The sequence below is a fragment of the Harpia harpyja genome, chromosome W (genome assembly GCF_026419915.1).
Source record: "Harpia harpyja isolate bHarHar1 chromosome W, bHarHar1 primary haplotype, whole genome shotgun sequence".
In the NCBI taxonomy this organism is placed as follows: Eukaryota; Metazoa; Chordata; class Aves; order Accipitriformes; family Accipitridae; genus Harpia; species Harpia harpyja.
Genome location: NC_068968.1, coordinates 34,974,843 through 34,999,834, shown reverse-complemented (window position 1 = coordinate 34,999,834; position 24,992 = coordinate 34,974,843). Strand labels below are relative to the sequence as shown.

The following is a 24,992-nucleotide window of genomic DNA, read 5'->3' as shown; positions in this document are numbered from 1 at the left end:
TTTACTTGGAGGGGCGTCCAGTACACTTGGAATCGATTGCCCCAGGGGTGGAAGCACAGCCCCACCATTTGCCATGGACTAATCCAGACTGCACTGGAAAAAGGTGAAGCTCCGGAACACCTGCAATACATTGATGACATCATCGTATGGGGCAACACAGCAGAAGAAGTCTTTGAGAAAGGGAAGAAAATAATCCAAATCCTTCTGAAAGTCGGTTTTGCCATAAAAGAAAGGAAGGTCAAGGGACCTGCACGGGAGATCCAGTTTTTAGGAATAAAATGGCAAGATGGACGTCATCAGATCCCCAGGGACGTGATTAACAAAATAGCAGCTATGTCTCCACCAACTAATAAAAAGGAAACACAGGCCTTCTTAGGTGTTGTGGGGTTTTGGAGAATGCATATTCCAAATTACAGTCTGATTGTAAGCCCTCTCTATCAAGTGACCCGAAAGAAGAATGATTTTAAATGGGGCCCTGAGCAACAACAAGCCTTTGAACAAATTAAACGGGAGATTATTCACGCAGTAGCCCTTGGACCAGTCCGGACAGGACAAGATGTTAAAAATGTGCTCTATACTGCAGCTGGGGAGAATGGCCCTACCTGGAGCCTCTGGCAGAAAGCACCTGGGGAGACCCGAGGCCGACCCCTGGGGTTTTGGAGTCGGGGATATCGGGGATCCGAAGCTCGCTATACTCCAACTGAAAAAGAGATATTGGCAGCATATGAAGGAGTTCGAGCTGCCTCAGAAGTGGTTGGTACTGAAACACAGCTCCTCTTAGCACCCCGACTGCCAGTGCTGGGCTGGATGTTCAAAGGGAGGGTCTCCTCTACACATCACGCGACTGATGCCACGTGGAGTAAGTGGATTGCACTGATCACACAACGGGCTCGCATAGGAAACCCCAGTTGCCCAGGAATTTTGGAAGTGATCACGGACTGGCCAGAAGGCAAAGATTTTGGAATGTTGCCAGAGGAGGAGGTGGCACGTGCTGAAGAGGCCCTGCTGTATAATAAACTGCCAGAAAATGAGAGGCAATATGCCCTGTTCCCTGACGGATCCTGTCACATCGTGGGAAAGCATCGGAGGTGGAAAGCTGCTGTATGGAGTCCTACACAACAAGTTGCAGATACTGCTGAAGGAGAAGGTGAATCAAGTCAATTTGCAGAGGTGAAAGCCATCCAGCTAGCATTAGATATTGCTGAAAGAGAGAAGTGGCCAGTGCTCTATCTCTATACTGTCTCATGGATGGTGGCAAATGCCCTGTGGGGGTGGTTGCAGCAATGGAAGCAGAGCAACTGGCAGCGCAGAGGTAAACCCATCTGGGCTGCCGCACTGTGGCAAGATATTGCATCCCGGCTAGAGAATCTGGTTGTAAAAGTACGTCATGTAGATGCTCACATACCCAAGAGTCGGGCCACTGAAGAACATCAAAACAACCAGCAGGTGGATCAGGCTGCCAAGATTGAAGTGTCTCAGGTGGACCTGGACTGGCAACATAAGGGTGAGGTATTTATGGCTCAGTGGGCCCATGATACTTCAGGCCATCAGGGAAGAGATGCAACATATATAGATGGGCTCGTGATCGAGGGGTGGACTTGACCATGGACAGTATTGCATAGGTTATCCATGAATGTGAAACATGTGCTGCAATTAAGCAAGCCAAGCGGTTAAAGCCCCTGTGGTATGGAGGGCGATGGCTGAAATATAAATATGGGGAAGCCTGGCAGATTGACTATATCACACTCCCACAAACTCGCCAAGGCAAGCGCTATGTGCTCACGATGGTGGAAGCAACAACTGGATGGCTGGAAACATATTCTGTACCCCATGCCACTGCCCGGAACACTATCCTGGGCCTTGAAAAGCAGGTCTTGTGGCGACACGGCACCCCAGAACGAATTGAGTCAGACAACGGGACTCATTTCCGAAACAACCTCATAGACACCTGGGCCAGAGAGCATGGCATTGAGTGGGTGTATCATATCCCCTATCATGCACCAGCCTCCAGGAAAATTGAGCGATACAGTGGCCTGTTAAAGACTACATTGAGAGCAATGGGGGTGGAACTTTCAAACATTGGGATACACATTTAGCAAAAGCCACCTGGTTAGTCAACACCAGAGGATCTGCCAATCGAGGTGGCCCTGCCCAGTCAGAATTTTTACATACTGTAGAAGGGGGTAAAGTCCCTGTAGTGCACATAAAAAATATGTTAGGGAAGACAGTCTGGGTTACTCCTGCCTCAGGCAAAGGTAAACCCATGCGTGGGATTGCTTTTGCTCAAGGGCCTGGGTGCACTTGGTGGGTGATGCGAAAAGATGGGGAAGTCCGATGTGTGCTTCAAGGGGATTTAATTTTAGGTGAGAACAGCCAGAATTAAACTGTATATTAGTTGCTATATAACCCTGCTACTGTATGTTATCATTACTATAATTGTTATATGCTATATCCATAGTACTATAGTAAGAATCACTTAGATCAAGCAAGAAAAGAACTGTGATAAAACTGAGCGAAGCACAGTAGTGATGGAACCAGAACTGACTCCAGCATGCAACAATCCAACGGTGCACACCATCCTCCTGCTGCGCCCAATGTCACCTGCTCGTCACACCGCACTGAAGCCCAATCCTGCTCTACTGACTGAGAGGACTTTGCACCATCCCTCCTGCCCAGAAAGACTGGTATGACAGATGGAGCCCAGAGTCAGAAACTAAATGAACTCAATGAACATTTTATGAACATGACCCATGAACTAAAGGAATGATATCTCTGTGTGTGTATACATATATACATATATATATATCATTTTTCATATGTCTTAAAGGGACGGAAAAGGTGATGATGATTGACCGGGATGTAACTAAAGGTATGGGAACTGTGCATGACGTCAATGGTATAGAATAAGGGGTGGATACTGTCCTGGTTTCAGCTGGGATAGAGTTAACTGTCTTCCTAGTAGCTGGTACAGTGCTATGTTTTGAGTTCAGTATGCGAAGAATGTTGATAACACTGATGTTTTCAGTTGTTGCTCAGTAGTGTTTAGACTAAAGTCAAGGATTTTTCAGCTTCTCATGCCCAGCCAGCAAGAAAGCTGGAGGGGCGCAGGACACAGCCAGGGCACCTGACCCAAACTGGCCAACGGGGTATTCCATACCATGGGACGTCCCATCTAGTATAGGAATGGGGAAGTGGGGGCGGGGAATCGCCGCTCGGGGGGACTAGCTGGGTGTCGGTCGGCGGGTGGTGAGCAATTGCACTGCGCATCATTTGTACATTCCAATCCTTTCATTATTGCTGTTGTCATTTTATTAGTGTTATCATTATCATTAGTAGTTTCTTCCTTTCTGTTCTACTAAACTGTTCTTATCTCAACCCACGAGTTTTACTTTTTTTCCCAATTCTCTCCCCCATCCCACTGGGTGGCGGGGGGGGGAGTGCGTGAGCAGCTGCATGGTGCTTAGTTGCTGGCTGGGGTTAAACCACGACACCATATCAAAGCTTTACTGAAGTCTCCTAGGTATTGTCTCTTTTCAACAGCATTACAAATTGTGTTATTTGTGCTTTCATTCCCTCTTGTATAATAGTTCATTTTAATGCAGCGTGAAAGAACATGGAGAGGGTTCTATCAAAAACTCAAGGAACTGACCAAGCCTGACATTGCATTAAGATGAAAGGCTCTGGAGAGAGGAAGGGGCTGAAATCAGAGAATTATTAAGTTGGCCTACTACTAATGGAAAACCAGTGATTACAGGAATGGAGACAGAATTGCAAGATTGACAGGAAGTGATTCAGTTACAACTGTGAAGATCAGAGGACTCCCTAAGGAACAAAACTAAACAATGCATGCATAGTGGTATTCAGGCAAAAAAAAGAACAGTGCTTTTTGACAAGAGTTGAGGTGGTGTCATGGTTTAAGGCCAGGCGGCAACAAAGAACCACGAGGCCGCTTGCTCACTCCTCCCCGCCCCCTCTGGTGGGATGGGGAGGAGAATCAGAAAGGAAAAAAGAAGGTAGAACCTTGTAGGTTGAGATAAGGAGAGTTTACTGGGACAACACAAGGAGAGAAATTATAATAATAACAATAGTACTAATAAAAGAATATACGAAACAAGTGATGCACAGTGCAACTGCTCACCACCCGGAACCTGACGCTCCACCACTTCCCCCGCTGAGAGACCACCTCCACCCCCCAGCCTGCTCCCCAGTTATATACTAAGCATGATGTCACATGGTATGGAATAGCCCCTTGGCTAGTTCAGGTCAGCTGTCCTGCCTGTGCCCCCTCCCAGCTTCCTGTGAAAATTAATTCTATCCCAGCCAAACCCAGGACATTATCCACCCCTTATTCTATACCATCTACGTCATGCCCAGATCCTACACTTTCTAATTAATCACCACCACTTTCCCTGTCTTTGAGATATATATATATATTTACACCCACACCCATGAATAGCATTCCCTTAGTTTATGGGCCATCCCTCTAATGTGGCCATCAATTTTATTTAATCCATGACTTTGGGGCTCCATCTGTTGTAACAGTCCTTAAGGGTAGGAGAGATGGTGTGTGGTGTTGGATTGTTGCATGCTGCCTCCAGAGCTTGCGGCTGGTGTATTTGGCGCAACTAATGACCATGGTCTGCGGGTTGAAGATGTCGATCTTGAAGAAGTTGCTGGGCGCCAGTTCAAGTTCCATCACTGCTGCACTTGGCTCGGTTTCAAAGTCCATCCTTCAGTCATTTGGGTAATTCTTACTGTAATACCCTTGATATGACATATAGACACTATAGATACAATGACATACATTGGCAGGTTATTTAGCAGTTAACATCATACAGCCTAATTCACTGGCTATTCTCTCCCAAAATCAAATCTCCTTGAGGTGCACATCGAACTTGCCCATCCTTCTGCATCACCCACCAAGTGTATCCAGGTCCTTGAGCAAAAGCAATCCCATGAATGAGTTTGCCTCTTCCCGAGGCAGGAGTAACCCAGACTGTCTTCCCTAATATACTCTTCATGCGCACTACAGGGACTTTATCTCCTTCTACAATATGTGGAAGTATTGGTTGGGCAGGGCCAGCCCGATTGGCAGATCTTCTAGTATTAACTAACCAGGTGGCTTTTGCTAAATGTGTATCCGAATGTTTGAAGGTCCCACCCCCCCATTGCTCTCAATGTAGTTTTTAGCAGTCCATTGTATCGTTCGATTTTCCCAGAGGCTGGTGCATGATAGGGGATGTGATACAATCCAAATGAAGCAGGTGATTGGGAAAAGCCAGCACGGATTTACCAAAGGCAAATCATGTCAGACTAACCTCATCACCTTCTACAACAAAATAACTTATTCTGTTGACATGAGGAGAGCAGAGCAATGGATGTTGTTTACTTGGACTTCAGCAAAGTGTTTGACACTGTTTCCTACAGCCTTCTCCTGGACAAACTGGCAAGATACAGATGGGATGGGTAAGAAATTGGCAAACAGGTTGCACTCAGAGGGTGGTTATCAATGTTTTTTTACTCAGGCTGGCAGCCTGCCACAAGTGAGGTCCCCCAAGGATCAATACTGGGCCCCACACTGTTCAACATCTTCATAAATGATCCGGATGATGGGATTGAAAGCACCCTCACCAAATTTGCTGATGACACCAAACTGGGTGGTGAGGTGGACATGTCAGAAAGGAGAGCCATCTTACAGAGAGACCCGGACAGGCTGGAAGAGTGGGCAAGCAAGAACAGTGTGAAGTTTAGCAAAGACAAGTGCAAGGTCCTGCACCTGGGACATTACCAAAAAGACCAGTACAGGCTAGGATCTGTGTGGCTGGGGAGCAGCCTTGCTGAAAGGGACCTGGTGGACAACAAGCTGAATGTGAGTTAGCAGTGTGCTGCTGCAGCAACAAAGGAAAATCAGATCCTGGGCTGCATCTGCAGGGGCGTTACTAGCAGAGATAGAGATGCAATCATCCCACTCTACTCAGTGCTTGTCAGGCTGCACCTGGAGTACTGTGTCCAGTTCTGGTCCCCACAATTCAAGAAAGACGTGGAGAGACCGGAGAGGGTCCAAAGGAGGACCACAAAGATGATCAAAGGGCTAGAGAACCTGCCCTATGAAAAGAGACTGAAGGAGTTGGGTCTTTTCTCCCTGGAGAAGAGAAGGCTCAGAGGGGACCTCATCATGGTATTCTAGTGCTTAAACGGTGGCTACAAAGAGGATGGAGGCTCTCTCTTCACAAGGAGCCACATGGAGAATACAAGGGACAATGGGTTTGAGTTGTACCGGGAGAGGTTTCATCTTGATTTAGGAAAGAAATTTTTTACAGTGAGAATAATCATTCACTGAAACAACCTCCCCAGGGATGTGGTAGTGTCCCCATCACTGGAGGTTTTCAAGATGTGATTGGACAGGGTGCTAGATAATCTCATCTAGGTGCAGGAGGTAGAAATAAACGGACGCCTGTAATCTTGAAAGCAGATGACATTTATTGCTAAAACACACACGTATTTATAATCACATATTCTGCAAAGTCACTGTACACGCGCACAAGCATAAAATATGATTGGTTATATCAACTCTGTACATGCGCATAAACATAAGACATAATTGGTTATATCAACTAAAACATGCGAAACTTGTCTCAGTCTAATTGGTCAAGATAAACTGCCGAATTGAGGTTCTTTGTGCCAAGTTCCCTTTATCGTGGAATGTGCACCTGTGTTCTTCTAATTGGCATCTTTCTTTTTTTGTCTTCTTGTTTATTCTGTTCAAGGTCTTCTAAAGGCGTCTGGAATGCTCTTGTGACCGTTAGCTAAATATGTTCCCACATCTAGGCTCCCTTTCCCATGAAAGGTTGGACCAGGTGATCTTTCAAGGTCCCTTCCAACCTTGGCTGTTCTATGATTCTATGAAATATTCTACTCAACCGATAGTGTTCAGAAAGTGGCAAACTCCTTTAAAGCTAAAAACCATAAGAGGGCCAATAAAATAGGAAGAAAAAGAATATTTGGTAGACTGAGGAAAATTGTGAGGAATGAATAAGTGTAGAGAGGCTTTAAAACATGATAGTCTTTAAATGTATGTGAAGCAAAAGGCTTCTGACAGGGTTAGAGGGTGCAGTTCAGGAAGACAGTTATTGTAGAGAAGCTCAGTTTTCTCTGTATTGGTCATCTGCAAATGACTGCAAATATTTGGTTTCTTAAACTCATCACATCATATCTCTTAACTGAAATTATTATGGTGAAGAAGAAGAGAGGTCTAGCTAACCATTTTAAGCAGGAACAAGTAGTGAAAAGGAGAGGTAACTATTTCTGTTCAGGACCGAATGTAAACTTGGAGGTGAATGGTTTTCATATCACTGACACTGACAACTCTAGGAGCTACCTAGTCCCAGTAGAACTTCAGTAAAATACACGAAGTTAAATCAAGTTTTTCATGGTAGTTGTTTTTGATCACATTGTCTTTACTTATTAATTACTATTACTGCACTAACAAGTTAAAAGATGAGGCACCTCTGTGCTGGGATAGCAGAGCTGATTTGTACTCCAGACATTTTAAAATGTTTTTTTCAGCTATGTAAGCATGCACTGGGTAAGAATGGAGTGCATATGCTGAACTAGAGCTCTATATGGCACCGATTTACTGGCAAATATGGATCCCATTGGTGTGAAATCTATGCTTACCTTTTACAAAAAGGTCTTTGGATCGCTTATTTATGTGTTTATATCCTAAATATGTATTGGCCGGGGGGGGTGGTGGTGGTGGTGGTGGTGGTGCCTGTGTTGAATATTATAACAAAATAGGACCTACCTTTTTCTCCTGAAATAAATGTTTACTCCTTTTTCTGATATAACTTCTGTGGTTGCCTTAGCATTAGTATTTAAAATACCTTTATGTTGCTAAAATATGCTTTAGTACAAATGCTCAGGTGGACAATTAAGTATTTGCATTATGAAGGCAATAGGTTCTACAACTAATTATAGTTGTTTAACTTTATGGTGTTTTGATCTAGTCTGTTAAGTCTCCCTCTCTAATGCTAGCTGAAGTAAATAATATTGGAGTTTCAATATGGGAAACAAATCACTCAGCTGAGGGGATTTTTTGTTTACATTGGCACAGAGTGAAGATAGTTCAAGTCCCAAGAGACAACGCCTTTCTCATTCAGTCTTTGACTATACAGCAGCATCACCAACTGCATCACCGCCAATGCGACCATGGGAGATGGCATCAAATAGACAGCCTCCTTTGGCTCGGTCCAACCAACATCACTTCTCCGGGGAACGCTGCAGCACACCTGCACGAAGTAGGAGGAGGTAAGTAAGCTATATAAGTTAGGGACCAGTTTCTTATTCTCTCTATTGTCAACTCAGGGGAAGCCTATTTCAGGCAACACTGATTAGTATTTATTATATGATAAATACTCTAATGCATCTTTTGACTTTTTTTTGACTAAATTATAATAAGTGAAACAGAAAACTCTGTATTGAAAGTATTTTAACCTCTTGCATCTTCCAATAATTTGTAAGAGTAGAGAGAAATTTGAGAAGAGAATGCTTATTAACATTTTTTGTTATGAGCTAGCTTCTTTCTCTCATTCTGTACTGGAGAAATAAGCATTTAAAAAATGGGAAGGGGGGAATTGTGGTGGGTTGCCCTTGGCTAACTGCCGGATGCCCACCAAGCCGCTCTATCACTCCACCTCCTCAATAGGGCAGGGGGAGAAAAATATGACTAAAAGCTTGTGGGTTGAAATAAGGACAGGGAGATCACTCAGCAATTACAGTCACAGGCAAAACAAACTCAAATTGTGGAAATTAATTTAATTTGTTGTCAATTAAACAGAGTAGGATAATGAGAAATAAGAACAAATCTGAAAATACCCTCCCCCCACCCCTCCCTTCTTCCCAGGCTCAACTTCACTCCCAACTCCTCTACCTCCTCCCCCCAAGCAGCACAGGGGTATGAGGAATGCGGGTTATGGTCAGTTCATAATGCTTCATGTCTGGCGCTCCTTCCAGCTCGGGCACGGGCTTTCCCATGGAGTCACGGGCATCTTCGGGGGCATCCACCTGCTCTGGCATGGGGTCCTCCACAGGCTGCAGGTGGGCATCTGCTCCACTGTTCGCCACCATGGGCTGTGGGGGGACAGCCTGCCATCTCACCATGGGCTGCAGGGGCATCACCTCCTCCAGCGCCCCTCCTCCCCCTCCTTCTTCACTGACCTTGGTATCTGCATAGGTGTTTCTCTCACATTCCAATCTCCTCCTCCACTGCAGGTTCCCCTTCTTAAATATGTTACCACAGAGGCGCTACCACCATCACTGATGGGTCAGCCTTGGCCAGAGGCGGGTCCGACTTGGAGCCGGGGAAAATTCTAGCAGCTTCTCACAGAGGCCACCCCTGTAACCCCTCCCCCGCTACCAAAACCCCACCACACAAGCCCAAAACAACTAGGCATGATGTCACATGGTATGGAATACCTTGTTGGCCACTTTGGGTCAGCTGCCCTGGCTGTGTCCCCTCCCAACTTCTTGTGCCCCTCCAGCCTTCTTGCTGGCTGGGCAGGAGAAGCTGAAAAATCCTTGACTTTAGTCTAAACACTACTTATCAACAACTGAAAACATCACTGTGTTATCAACATTCTTATACTAAATCCAAAACATAACACTATAGCAGCTACTAGGAAGAAAATTAACTCTATCCCAGCCGAAACCAGGACACTTTCTTTTCAGGTCACACCTGTATAAGCACACTCTTTTTCTAATACTTAGGCTGTATCAACATATGAGAAGAAAAAAGTATTTTCCCCTCTTGACTTTACAGTCTTTCTGACTACATTTCACCTCTTTTCACACCCTTATTTTAAAGTTACATGCCACAAGCTGGAGTTTCTTCTCCTACTAAACCCTTACTCAAGCAGTTACCATTACTAACCCTAGTAATGATTAGGCAGGAAAAATAGGTGAAATATCAAAAGAAAAGAACGATGTAATACCTGGGGGAATGCCAAATTTGAATATCTTGTTTGCTTTTCACAGAATGGTTGAGGTTGGAAGGGACCTCTGGAGGTCATCTAGTCCAACCCCCCTGCTCAGGCAGGGCCACCTAGAACTAGTTGCCCAGGACTACGTCCAGATGTCTTTTTAATATCTCCAAGGAGGGAGACTCCAAAACCTCTCTGGGCAACCAGAGTGCTCAATCACCCTCACAGCAATAAAGTGTTTCCTAATATTCAGACGGAACCTCCTGTGTTTCACTTTGTGCTCATTGCCTCTTGTCCTGTCACTGGGTGACACTGAAGAGAGCCCGTCTCCATCTTCTTTGCAGCCTCCCTTCAGATATTTGTATACAATAATAGAGATCCCCCCGAGCCTTGTCTTCTCTAGGCTGAACAGTCCCAGCTCTCTCAACCCTTCCTGATAGGAGAGATTCTTCAGTCCCCTAATCATCTTAATGACCCTTTGCTGGAATCTCTCCAGTATGTCCATTTCTCTCGTACTGAGGAGCCCAGAACTGGAAACAGGACTCCATGTGTGGCCTCAGCAATGCTGAGGAGAGGGGAAGGATCACCCCCCTCGACCTGCTGGCAACACTCCTCATGTAGCCCAGATTAGTATCGGCCTTCTTTGCAGCAAGGGCGCGCTGCTGGCTCATGTTCAACTTGGTGTCCACCAGGATCCCCAGGTCTTTTTCTGCCAAGCTGCTTTCCAGCTGAGTGGCCCCCAGCATGTACTGGTGCCTGGGGTTGTTCCTCCCCAGGTGCAGGATTTTGCACTTCTTGTTGAACTGCATGAGGTTCCTGTCAGCCCATTTCTCCTGCCTGTCCAGGTGCCTCTGGATGGCAGCACAGCCCTCTGGCATATCATCCCAGTTTTGTGCCATCAGCAAACTTGCTGAGGGTACACTCTGCCCCAGCATCCAGATCATTAATTAACATGTTTAACAGGATTGGACCTAGTATTGATCCGTTTTAGCATTGTTTCCTTAAAATGAAGCCGGTGTGAACACAATTATCCACTCTGGTCAGCTTATACAGTCTGATCTCATAGCTGACCCTGCTTTGAGCAAGAGGTTGGACTAGACAACTCCCCAGATCCCTTCCAACCTGAATTATCCTATGATTCTATGATGCATGTATTTGCTCATCCTCCAATCACTTTTGAATTCCTTCATAAACTGAAATTCAACGTGAAAGAACAAAGGAGAAGTCAGAGATAGGTCTATTCTTAGAGTTTCATGAAACCACATGCCCAGGTAATGGGCAATTCTCCAAGAAAGGCTTCCACTTTCCATAAGATCTGCCTCCTTAAACAGCAGTAAACCCCACCTGGAGAAGTGCCCCAGCCATGAGAAAAAGCTTAAATCAGAATATGCATCTTGTTACATGTTAGAGAATCTCGCCAAAGACAAAGCACTAGGAAACTAGACTTCATTACTGCTGCCACTTAGAGTGGTTTATTTAAATTTATCTTATTGTTGCAACAAAATGAATGTAGGACAAAAATGACTAGTGGCCTGCCTCAGAACACTCAGGCTAGGGAGAAGTAACTTTTTACACCAAGCTGACTGGAGATAAGACAAAAATATATGCAAGAAAGGTAGATAAGGCATGGAAACATGGCATGCTGTGGGCTCCTGAATGCAAAAGGAAGAACAATGTAGGAAGGAGACAGAGGGTTCAGTGAAGCTGGAAGACCAGCAAAATAAAGCAAAGGGATAAAATATTCACCACTCCACCTATATCGTTGTTGTGGTTTAACCCCAGCCAGCAACTAAGCACCACACAGCCGCTCACTCACTCCCACCCCCAGTGGGATGGGGGGAGAATCGGAAGGGTAAAAGTGAGAAAATTCACAGGTTGAGATAAAAACAGTTTAATAATTAAAGATAAATAATAATTAAAAATAAAATTGTAAGGAAAACAGAAAAAAATAACAGAGAGAGGAAAATAAATCCTAAGACAGACAAGTGATGCAAAAGAAAACAATTGCTCACCACCAACCGACTGATGCCCAGCCAGTCCCCGAGCTGCTACCCGCCCCCCCAACCTCCCCCCCGGTTTTATTGCTGAGCATGATGTCATATGGTCTGGAATATCCCTTTGGCCAGTTGGGGTCAGCTGTCCCAGCTGTGTCCCCTCCCAAATTTTTGTGCACCTCCAACCTACTCGCTGGCGGGGCAGATTGAGAAGCAGAAAAGGCCATGATGCTGTGCAAGCACTGTTCAGCAGTAACTAAATCATCAGTGTGTTATCAACACTATTTTCAGCGCAAATCCAAAACATAGCCCCATACAAGCTACTATGAAAAATTTAACTCTATCCCAGCCAAAACCAGTACAATCTTGTACCTTCCTTTTGATAGACATCTCCTGCTGCCGCTATCATAATTTAGTGCCCAAGAAATGTGGCAGAGGTAAAATGAACATGCTTTCTACAGCACAGATGTTACTCTTGGGGAAATGGTTATTTTATTTTTTGTATTTGGAGCACATCACTTCAAAAACAGCAGAAATGCAAATTGCTATGTGGTTAGCCTTCATCACCATTCAAAATTACTAATTATTTTCAAGTTTTGAATACCTATGCTAAATGCTAACTGCCTTTTGTTAAGCAATACTATTGACATTCCAATTTCTTTTCCATTTGAAAGAAAATAAAGCAGCTTTCTGAACGATATATAATTATGTTTTTAAATTATATTTATATTTGTATTATTATATTATAATTATTTTTTTCCACTAAAAATAAAGAAGTTGGAGCTGAGCTTCAAGTCATTTTATAAATTGTCATAAAACCACCCAAAAAAACATGGTAGCTCACTTTGGTTTCAACTAAAAATAAATTGATAAATAAATTCCCATGTGATCATGTTGCATTAAAGGGTAAAGAGGTTTGGCAGAAAATAACCCCCCCTTGCATTCCAGCTTATCCTCAGATGTCAGAGGGGCTGGGGGTGGCTAGGTTTAATTTCTGAGTGATGTCCAATTCAACGCTATAAGTCTGGTCGCGTTCAATATGCTGAACTATCACGATGACAGATGCACTTAATAGCATACTGCACTCTTGGCTTAGCCGCATTCAATGCACAAGAATTACCAGACTTAGGGAGTTTGGTTGCATTAATGAACTATCACGACTAGATTAATGAGCAGCGCAGTTTATTAAAGCAACAGTACAGGTTCTTTTGGATTGCCGGTGATAAATACACTGTCTGCAAAGCACGTGCAAATAATAATACAGTCGACTACAAGCACGCTAAATTATGGAAAAACTCTATAGAGATTTCTAAGTTTCCCGGGGAAGCACTCGGTATAACCGAAGGTTCGATTCTTACCCAATAGGCGTCCCTATGGCAGGGGGGAAGAGAGGTTCAGCCCGTCGACTGATCCCAGAAGTCAGCAATGTCCTCCCGACTTGTCTGTGATGGTGTCTTCCTCTTTTGGGGTCTTTTTTTCCTATTTTTCCTTTTAGGTGGAGCTTGAGTGACTCTAGTCATACATACCTTTACTTTGATTGGTATAAAGTTCTCTCGCTTTGCTTTTAAAGGTATATGCTAGAAAAAATTCAGAGCGCATTCTCCGTGGAGGGGTGGTCGCACCTTGGAGGCGGGTAACTTCTGGGATGGAGGTGTGTTTTGGTATTATAATGATATTAAAATGAGCAAAGTTCACCCAAAGGACATGGTGTTACATGTCAGTACCCCAGAACTGGGCACGTGTGATATAAATCAGAAGTAGGGCAGTAGGTTGACAGAACCCCCATTATTTTACCTCCTTGCTTCAATGGATTAAATGCAGGGACCTAGAGTTCTTGTTCCTATCGTTCCAGTTCCCTATCCCGCCTGGCCGTGGCGTCTCTACTCCGCTCCACCCTCCGTGTTACTTTTCAGAGTCAGCACACCAAGTTCCCCTGGTGTTGCCAACATCTAAAAGTTGCAGGTTATGTTGCTTAGGGAACTACCATGGAACCGATTCTTTACGTGTCCACTGTATTCCACCCTGGAGGTTCACCTTCCCTTGAAGGGGGGGATGTCATATCAATAAGTCACCTCCAGCAATCATTCCACAGCATCTTCTCACAGAAGCAGCCCCTCTGCTACCAAAACCTTGCCACATAAACCCCATACAGGAATAAAACCCTATTTGTTGCCAGGGTGCTATTAAAAGCAATAAGTTCCATATGTAGTGTCATATATGTTCATTGCAATCGCAACTCAGTCCTTGTATTGCAAACAGCAAAGATGAGGAAGACCTGACTGGAGGATACCATAGCATCATGTGGTTGCTGAGGTGGTTGCTTTGCATATTATAAAGAGTACATTTTTGTTCTTTTTTTTACTGTGTGGCTCATAAGACTCTATGAATCAGAGATTTTGGAATAAGCTTCTTTAGTCATGGAATAGTAGAGTTTTAGATGGTTATGTTGAACTGATGTTTGGATAAGAGTGTATAGGAAAGCATAAAAATAAAGATGACCTTTACTCTTCTATTTAGTTATCCAAAGAAAAAGCTTTCAATTCCCCTCCCCACTCTGCAATGTCTCAGAAATGTGTCCAAGTCATCTAATAAAAGTTTAAAGCTCACTGACCTCTGTTTACATCGCAGAAACACTATAGCTTGATTTCTACTAAAATGGAAGTATCTGTGCTTTTTCATGACTGTAAAACATTAGGTGAGGTTGAAAAAATATAATTGCTTCTCCTCTGACTCCATAGATAAAATTTGTCAACCATGATAACATAGTGTTAGAAGGAATAGACTTAAACATGCTGGGTTTTGTTTCTTCTTCAAGTCCAGAAATCTGCTTTCAGTCCAAAGCATGAACATGGTATTGGTGTTCGTATAGCTGTCAGACCTAAGAAAGAAATTGGTTTGTTGGCTCAAGCTTCTCTTTTCAGAATAACTGCTGTATGTCCTTTATACAGTTCTGTGCAGTAGTGACTCATAAATCTAGTCCACAAGATGTTTTTATTTAGAAACGCTTTGAACTGGGCTGTTCAGAAGATGATGCATTTGGCATTTTTGCTTCTCATCTGACCAGCCCGCAGACATTTCTGTGCATCCTTCCATTGCCATCTCTTGCTGGTGTGTGCCTGAGCTAATCTACCTTCCCAGAATAGGATCATTGGGGGAGCACAGTTTATACACATCCGTGTACATGTTCTGCAGGCGTCTGATTAAGTTTTATAGCACTGATGCTAAACCAGAACTGATAAGCCCTAATGGAACAGAGCTTGATTCTTTAAGGTTGTTCTGAGTCATAGAATCATAGAATGGTTTGGGTTGGAAGGGACCTTAAAGATCATCTAGTCTAACCCCCCTGCCACAGGCAGGGACATCTTTCACTAGATCAGGTTGCTCAAAGCCCTGTCCAACCTGACCTTGAACACTTCCAGGAAGGGGGCATCCACAACTTCTCTGGGCAACCTGTTCCAGTGTCTCACCACCCTCATAGTAAATAATTTCTTCCTTTTATCCAATCAAAATCTGCCCTCTTTTAGTTTAAAACCATTGCCCCTTGTCCTATTGCTACAGGCCCTACTAAATAGTCTCTCCCCATCTTTCTTATAAGCCCCCTTTAAGTATTGAAAGGCTGCAATAAGGTGTCCCCAGAGCCTTCTCTTCTCCAGGCTGGACAACCCCAACTCTCTCAGCCTTTCTTCATAGGAGAGGTGTTCCAGCCCTCTGATCATCTTCGTGGCCCTCCTCTGGATCCACTCCAACAGGTCCATGTCTTTCCTGTACTGAGGACTCCAGAGCTTGATGCAGTACTCCAGGTGGGGTCTCACGAGAATGGAGTAGAGGGGGAGAATCACCTCCCTCGACCTGCTGGCCACGCTTCTTTTGATGCAGTCCAGGATACAGTTGGCCTTCTGGGCTGCGAGTGCATGTTGCTGGCTCATGTCCAGCCTTTCATCCACCAGTACCCCCAAGTCCTTCTCAGCAGGGCCGCTCTCAATCCCTTCATCCCCCAGCCTGTATTGATACCTGGGGATTGCCCCAACCCAGGTGCAGGACCTTGCACTTGGCCTTGTTGAACTTCATGAGGTTCACACGGGCCCACTCCTCAAGCCTGTCAAGGTCCCTCAGGTTGGCATCCTTCCCTCTAGCGAATCAACTGCACCACTCAGCTTGGTGTCATCTGCAAACTTGCTGAGGGTGCACTCAATCCCACTGTCTATATGTCAGTGATGAAGATATTAAATAGTACTGGCCCCAGTACGGACCCTTGAGGGACACCACTCGTTACTGGTTTCCACTTGGACATTGAGCCATTGACTAGAAGTCTTTGGACGCAGCCATCCAGCCAGTTCCTTATCCATCTAACAGTCCATCCGTCAAACCCATCTCTCTCCAATTTATAGTCCAGAATGTTGTGGGGGACCATATCAAAGGCCTTACAGAAGTCCAGGTAGATGATATCCGTAGCTCCTCCCTTGTCCACCAATGCAGTCACTTCGTTATAGAAGGCCACTAGATTAGTCAGGCACGACTTGCCCTTGGTGAAGCCATGTTGGCTGTCTCTAATCATTTCCCTGTCTTCCACACATTTTGACATATCTTCCAGGAGGATCTGTTCCATGATCTTACTGGGCACAGAGGTGAGGCTCACTGGTCGGTAGCTCCCAGGATCCTCCTTATTACTCTTTTTAAAAATAGGTACATTTTCTTCCTTTTCTGGCCAATGTACCTGTAAAAGCCCTTCTTATTATTCTTCACATCCCTTGCCAAATTCAGCTCCAGCTGTGCCTTAGCTTTCCTGATCCCATTCCTACACACCCTGGCAGCATCCCTATATTCTTCCCAGGATACATGTCCCTGGTTCCACTGCCTGTGCTTTTCCTTCTTACACTTTAGTTTGACCAGGAGGTGCTTACTCAGCCATGCTAGTCTCCTGCCTTCCTTGCCTGATTTCTTACACATGGGAATTGAGAGCTCTTGCGCTCTAAGATAAATGTCCTTAAAGAGCTGCCTGCTCTGTTCAGCTCCCTTGTCCCTGAGGGCAGTTTCCCAGGGGGTCCCATCCACTAATTCCTTAAGCAACTGAAAGTTCACTTTCCTAAAATTCAGGGTCTTGACTTTACTTTTCACCTGGCCCGTATCCCTCTGGATCGTGAATTCCACCACGGCATGATCACTGCGGCCCATACTGCCACCAATCTTATTAATGTTTGAGCTGGGATTATTCAAAGCAAATTTCCTTATTGTTGCTGCTTATCATGAATTGGTTTCTATTGTGGAGTGATCTTAGACCTCATGAACTGGATTTTTCTAATTTAAAGCTGAACTGGAAGATTTACTCCAGTTGTAAATGGGAATTCAGTGTTTGGGCTAGTTCTAGTTTCCTGAAATGTGTATAGGGTTGATTGTATAGGGTACACATTGCCAACTGGTTTGCTCTATAGATTCACTACTATTGGTCCACACATCTTGCTAATGTAGACACAGCCTGCGTCTTTGCGATGTTTTCAAGTGGATTTCTGTAGGGTCTTTATTATCTGGATTTTTTTTTTTCATTATTTGGATTCCTGTTTATACTATAAGCTCTTTTGATGAGAGATTTCTGTACCATGCCTAGTAAAATGAGGCCGTATTTTCAGTTGGGATTTTCAGATTCATGATAAGCAAATACATATTGCATTAAGAAGATAGTCTTAATAGAGTTTTACATATTACTGCTTATAAGGTCAACCCCAGCCAGCAACTAAGCACCACGCAGCCACTCACTCACTTCCCCCCCGCCACCCAGTGGGACGGGGGAGAAAATCGGGAAAAGAAGTAAAACTCGTGGGTTGAGATAAGAACGGTTTACTAGAACAGAAAAGAAGAAACTAATAATGATAATGATAACACTAATAAAATGACAACAGTAATAATGAAAGGATTGGAATGTACAAATGATGCACAGTGCAATTGCTCACCACCCACCGATCGACACCCAGCTAGTCCCCAAGTGGCTATCCCCCCCGCCCCCATTCCCCCCAGTTTATATACTAGATGTGATGTCACATGGTATGGAGTACCCCGTTGGCCACTTTGGGTCAGCTGCCCTGGCTGTGTCCTGTGCCAACTTCTTGTGCCCCTCCAGCTTTCTCGCTGGCTGGGCATGAGAAGCTGAAAAATCCTTGACTTTAGACTAAACATTACTTAGCAACAACTGAAAACATCAGTGTTATCAACATTCTTCGCATACCTACCTCAAAAACATAGCACTGTACCAGCTACTAGGAAGACAGTTAACTCTATCCCAGCTGAAACCAGGACAGTATCCACCCCTTATTCTATACTACAGATGTCATGCTCAGTTCCCATACCTTCAGTTACATCCCGGTCAATCATCATCACCTTTTCCGTCCCTTTAAGACATATGAAAAATGATATATATATATATGTATATATGTATACACACACAGAGATATCATTTCCTTTAGTTTATGGGTCATGTTCATAAAATGTTCGTTGAGTTCATTTAGTTCCCAACTCTGGGCTCCATCTGTCATACCAGTCTTTCTGGGCAGGAGGGGTGGTGCAAAGTCCTCTCAGTCGGCGGAGCAGGATTGGGCTTCAGTGCGGTGTGACGAGCAGGTGACATAGGGCGCAGCAGGAGGATGGTGTGCACCGTTGGATTGTTGCATGCTGGAGTCAGTTCTGGTTCCATCACTACTGTGCTTCGCTCAGTTTTATCACAGTTCATTCTTGCTTGATCTAAGTGATTCTTACTGTAGTACTATGGATATAGCATATAACAATTATAGTAATGATAACATACAGTAGCAGGGTTATATAGCAACTAATATCATACAGTTTAATTCTGGCTATTCTCACCTACAATCAAATCCCCTTGAGGCACACATTGGACTTCCCCATCTTCTCGCATCACCCACCAAGTGCACCCAGGTCCTTGAGCAAAAGCAATCCCACGAATGGGTTTACATCTGCCTGAGGCAGGAGTAACCCAGACTGTCTTCCCTAACATATTTTTTATGTGCACTACAGGGACTTTATCCCCTTCTACAGTAGTTAAAAATTCTGACTGGGCAGGGCCACTCCGATTGGCAGATCCTCTGGTGTTGACTAACCAAGTGGCTTTTGCTAAATGTGTATCCCAATGTTTGAAGGTTCCACCCCCCATTGCTCTCAATGTAGTCTTTAACAGTCCATTGTACCGTTCAATTTTCCCAGAGGCTGGTGCATGATAGGGAATATGATACACCCACTCAATGCCATGCTCTCTGGCCCAGGTGTCTATGAGGTTGTTTTGGAAATGAGTCCCGTTATCCAACTCAATTCTTTCTGGGGTGCCATGTCGCCACAAGACCTGCTTTTCAAGGCCCAGGATAGTGTTCCGGGCAGTGGCATGGGGTACAGAATATGTTTCCAGCCATCCAGTTGTTGCTTCCACCATTGTAAACACATGGCGCTTGCCTTGGTGAGTTTGTGGGAGTGTGATATAGTCAATCTGCCAGGCTTCCCCATATTTATATTTCAGCCATCGCCCTCCATACCACAGGGGCTTTAACCGCTTGGCTTGCTAATTGCAGCACATGTTTCACATTCATGGATAACTTGTGCAGTAGTATCCATGGTCAAGTCGACCCCTCGATCGCGAGCCCATCTATATGTTGCATCTCTTCCCTGATGGCCTGAAGTATCATGGGCCCACCAAGCCATAAATACCTCACCCTTATGTTGCCAGTCCAGGTCCACCTGAGCCACTTCAATCTTGGCAGCCTGATCCACCTGTTGGTTGTTTTGATGTTCTTCAGTGGCCTGACTCTTGGGTACCTGAGCAACTATGTGACATAATTTGACAACCAGATTCTCTAGCTGGGATTCAATATCTTGCCACAGTGCGGCAGCCCAAATGGGTTTACCTCTGCGCTGCCAGTTGCTCTGCTTCCATTGCTGCAACCACCCCCACAGGGCATTTGCCACCATCCATGAGTCAGGATAGAGATAGAGCACTGGCCACTTTACTCTTTCAGCAATGTCTAATGCTAGCTGGATGGCTTTCACCTCTGCAAATTGACTTGATTCACCTTCTCCTTCAGCAGTATCTGCAACTTGTTGTGTAGGACTCCATACGGCAGCTTTCCACCTCCGATGCTTTCCCACGATGTGACAGGATCCGTCAGGGAACAGGGCATATTGCCTCTCATTTTCTGGCAGTTTATTATACAGCGGGGCCTCTTCAGCACGTGCCACCTCCTCCTCTGGCAACATTCCAAAATCTTTGCCTTCTGGCCAGTCCGTGATCACTTCCAAAATTCCTGGGCAACTGGGGTTTCCTATGCGAGCCCGTTGTGTGATCAGTGCAATCCACTTACTCCACGTGGCATCAGTCGCGTGATGTGTAGAGGAGACCCTCCCTTTGAACATCCAGCCCAGCACTGGCAGTCGGGGTGCTAAGAGGAGCTGTGTTTCAGTACCAACCACTTCTGAGGCAGCTTGAACTCCTTCATATGCTGCCAATATCTCTTTTTCAGTTGGAGTATAGCGAGCCTCGGATCCTCAATATCCTCGACTCTAAAACCCCAGGGGTCAGCCTCGGGTCTCCCCAGGTGCTTTCTGCCAGAGGCTCCAGATAGGGCCATTCTATCCAGTTGCTGTACAGAGCACATTTTTAACATCTTGTCCTGCCCAGACTGGCCCAAGGGCTACTGCATGAACAATCTCCTGTTTAATTTGTTCAAAGGCTTGTTGTTGCTCAGGGCCCCATTTAAAATCATTCTTCTTTCGGGTCACTTGATAGAGAGGGCTTACAATCAGACTGTAATTTGGAATATGCATTCTCCAAAACCCCACGACACCTAAGAAGGCCTGTGTTTCCTTTTTATTAGTCGGTGGAGACATAGCTTCTCTTTTGTTAATCACATCCATTGGGATCTGACGACGTCCATCTTGCCATTTTATTCCTAAAAACTGGATCTCCTGTGCAGGTCCCTTGACCTTCCTTTCTTTTATGGCAAAACCGACTTTCAGAAGGATTTGGATTATTTTCTTCCCTTTCTCAAAGACTTCTTCTGCCGTGTTGCCCCATACAATGATGTCATCAATGTATTGCAGGTGTTCCGGAGCTTCACCTTTTTCCAGTGCAGTCTGGATTAGTCCATGGCAAATGGTGGGGCTGTGCTTCCACCCCTGGGGCAATCGATTCCAGGTGTACTGGATGCCTCTCCAAGTAAAAGCAAATTGTGGACGACACTCTGCTGCCAGAGGGATTGAGAAAAATGCATTAGCAGTGTTAATTGTGGCATACCACTTGGCTGCCTTTGACTCTAGATCGTATTGAAGTTCTAGCATATCTGGAACGGCAGCACTCAGCGGTGGCATAACTTCATTCAGGCCACGATAGTCAACTGTTAGTCTCCACTCCCCATTAGACTTTCGCACTGGCCATATGGGACTTTTAAAGGGTGAGCGAGTTTTGCTGATCACTCCTTGGCTCTCCAGTTGGCGAATCAACTTGTGGATAGGAACCAGGGAGTCTCGGTTGGTGCGATATTGCTGCCGGTGCACCATTGTGGTAGCAATTGGCACTTGTTGTTCTTCAACCTTCAGCAACCCCACAATCGAAGGGTCTTGAGAGAGACCAGGCAGGGTAGACAGCTGTTTAATTCCCTCTGTCTCCAAGGCAGCTATACCAAAAGCCCATCAATACCCCTTTGGGTCCTTAAAATACCCTCTCCTGAGATAGTCTATGCCAAGGATACACGGAGCCTCTGGACCAGTCACAATGGAGTGTTTCTGCCATTCATTCCCAGTTAGGCTTACTTCAGCTTCCAATACAGTTAAGTCTTGGGATCCCCCTGTCACACCAGAAATACAGATGGGTTCTGCCCCTTTATAACTTGATGGCATTAGAGTGCACTGTGCGCCGGTGTCTACTAGAGCCTTATACTCCTGTGGGTCTAACATGCCAGGCCATGGAATCCACACAGTCCAATAGACCTGGTTATCCCTTTCCTCCACCTGGCTGGAGGCAGGGCCCCTCTAATTCTGGTCAGAGTATCCAGTATTCACTTCTCGTAAAATTGGCTCAGAAGTCCCTTCAAGAGGATCAGAAATAAGATCAGCCCTTCTACTCTGTTTAGAAACTGGAGCGGCATTTTTCCTGGGAGAATCCCCTTTTGTGGTGGTTTTTCCTCGCAGCTCACGTACCCGTGCATCTAGGACCGAGGTAGGTTTTCCATCCCATTTCCTCATGTCCTCTCCATGATCTCATAGGTAAAACCACAGGGCACCTCGCGGTGTGTACCTTTTATATTCTCTCTCTTGGGCAGAGGAGCGCTCACTCCTAATAGCTGAGACATTGGTCCTTACAGGTGGGCAACAGGACATCTCCTCTTTGAATTGCTGGAAATCCTCGGACAGCTTCTCCACAGCCGAAATGCAGGCTTGTAGGGAGGAGGAGAGATTTTCTTCGTATTGACGGAGTTGGCGAGCCACTTCATCCACTGTCAGTGCCTCTTCATCTTTCCAGGTCATTATTGCCAGTGAGTTGGCATAGGAGGATGGTGCACTCCGTACAAACTTCCGCCACGTGGGTCGTGTGCATTGGACTTCGTCTGGATCTTTGGGTAGTTGTGGGTTGTCCAGGTCATAATGAATCGTCTCTAGCATGGCTAATTCCCTCAGATATTGGATATCTCTTTCCATGGTGGTCCACTTGCTTGACTGACATATAACATCTTCCTTGAAGGGGTACCTTTCCTTCACGCTTGACAGGAGTCGCCTCCAGAGGCTGATGGCTGGTGCCCCTTTTCCAATTGCCTTGTCAATGCCACCTTCCCTGGCAAGGGATCCCAGCTGCTTGGCTTCCCTACCTTGTAATTCCAAGCTATTAGCCCCATTGTCCCAGCATCGGAGAAGCCAGGTGATAATATGCTCACCTATACGGCAGACGAAATCTTTTTGCATATCCCGCAGCTCACTCAAGGATAGGGACCGGGTGATTACCTCTGGTTCTGCCTCTTCCTCCTGTTCCCGTGATGACCCTGGTTCACCTTCATCCTTCGCTAAGCGAACTGATTTTTTTGTATATTTCTTTTTATGTACGGGGGCAACTGATACTGGTGCAGGTTGGTCTGCTGGTTCAGTTGCAGTACCGCTTGCCGCAGTGCCCGTCGCCAGGGCTGGAGGGACCACAGTCCCCATTGCCGAGGTTTGGGTAGCCGCAGTGCCTGTTGTCTTGTTGTTAGATCCAGAGACCTTCTCTTCCCCTTGAGGGTACTGAGTGGTGTTTAACAGGGCTCGATAGGCATGGGCCAGGCCCCAGCACGTTGCAGCAATTCGTGTCTCTGGAGTTACCAGGGTGACAGCATACCTTTTCCAAATATTTTGCTAGTTCTTCTGGATTCTGCACTTGTTCAGGGGTGAATTTCCAAAACACTGGAGGTGCCCACTTTTCTAGGTACTTGCCCATACTACCCCACACACCCTGCCACTCATAATTATCCAGCCTCGGGGCAGACCTCTGGGTGATCTTCTTAAATAGTTGTTTAACCTTAAACGAGAGCTGAACCACATTCAGAAGCATGCTAATTCCTAGCAGTAGGGCTAGGACCGTGCTGGTCTCAACATCCCAAGGTGTCCTGGTTTCAGCTGGGATAGAGTTAACTGTCTTCCTAGTAGCTGGTACGGTGCTATGTTTTGAGTTCAGTATGCGAAGAATGTTGATAACACTGATGTTTTCAGTTGTTGCTCAGTAGTGTTTAGACTAATGTCAAGGATTTTTCAGCTTCTCATGCCCAGCCAACAAGAAGGCTGGAGGGGCACAAGAAGTTGGCACAGGACACAGCCAGGGCACCTGACCCAAACTGGCCAACGGGGTATTCCATACCATGTGACGTCCCATCCAGTATAGGAACGGGGAAGTGGGGGCAGGGATTCGCCGCTCGGGGACTGGCGGGGTGTCGGTCGGCGGGTGGTGAGCAATTGCACTGCGCATCATTTGTACATTCCAATCCTTTCATTATTGCTGTTGTCATTTTATTAGTGTTATCATTATCATTATTAGTTTCTTCTTTTTCTGTTGTATTAAACCGTTCTTATCTCAACCCACGGGTTTTGCTTCTTTTCCCGATTTTCTCCCCCATCCCACTGGGTGGGGGGGAGTGAGTGAGCGGCTGCGTGGTGTTTAGTTGCTGGCTGGGGTTAAACCACGACACAAGGGTATTCAAATTTTTCAAAATTCTCAAACACAGTTGTAACTGGACAGAAGGAGAAGGGAAAAGGGAAGAAAGGTACCCCACCCATAGACTGGTTTTCCAAGGAGGAAAGGTAAATGGTGTAATTATTAAATAGTTTCCCACAGATGGCTCCCAAAGTATAGAGGTGACAATGCTAAGTGCAAATACCGGATTAATCCCACAACCGATAACTTTATCACACCATAAACCAGTGTTACACAATACATGAAAGTGAAAACCTTAATCCACCTCCCATGGATGATAAGCAGCAGAACAGGGACTACAAAGAGCAAGCGAGGTGATACATAACAGAACTTTAAAAACCAGAGCAACAACTCTAAGAACACATAAATCAACATAGTGACCAGCGACTATTAGACCAATGTAATAAATGCTTCTAAGAAATTTGTTTTAACAAGCTCTGGTCAGGTTTGTCGTTATCTCAACCCTTCGTGCACCACGTTGGGCGCCAAAAATGACTGTCGTGGTTTAACCCCAGCCAGCATCTAAGCACCATGCAGCTGCTCACTCACTTCCCCCCACCCAGTGGGATGGGGGAGGGAATTGGGAAAAGAAAAGTAAAACTCATGGGTTGAGATAAGAACGGTTTAATAGAACAGAAAAGAAGAAACTAATAATGATAACACTAATAAAATGACAACAGTAATAATAAAAGGATTGGAATGTACAAATGATGCACAGTGCCATTACTCATCACCCGCTGATCGATGCCCAGTTAGTCCCCAAGCAGCGATCCTCCCACCCCCCCAGTTCCTATACTAGATGTGACGTCACATGGTATGGAA

General features: G+C 45.3%; 2 protein-coding genes across 3 annotated transcripts in view; both read left to right on the top strand.

Annotated features, from left to right (window-relative positions):
* LOC128136236 (zinc finger and BTB domain-containing protein 5-like) overlaps positions 1-24,992 on the top strand; it is a 450,489-nt gene that overhangs the window by 331,107 nt on the left and 94,390 nt on the right. The gene's annotated exons all lie outside the window — the stretch shown is intronic.
* The window catches only part of LOC128136239 (E3 ubiquitin-protein ligase RNF38-like), a 218,132-nt gene that overhangs the window by 138,114 nt on the left and 55,026 nt on the right, over positions 1-24,992 (top strand). The window contains exon 3 of the mRNA XM_052775485.1: positions 8,114-8,307. Within this exon, the coding sequence (XP_052631445.1) occupies positions 8,201-8,307 (107 nt within the window). The 5' untranslated portion in view covers positions 8,114-8,200. The remainder of the gene's footprint in view (positions 1-8,113; positions 8,308-24,992) is intronic.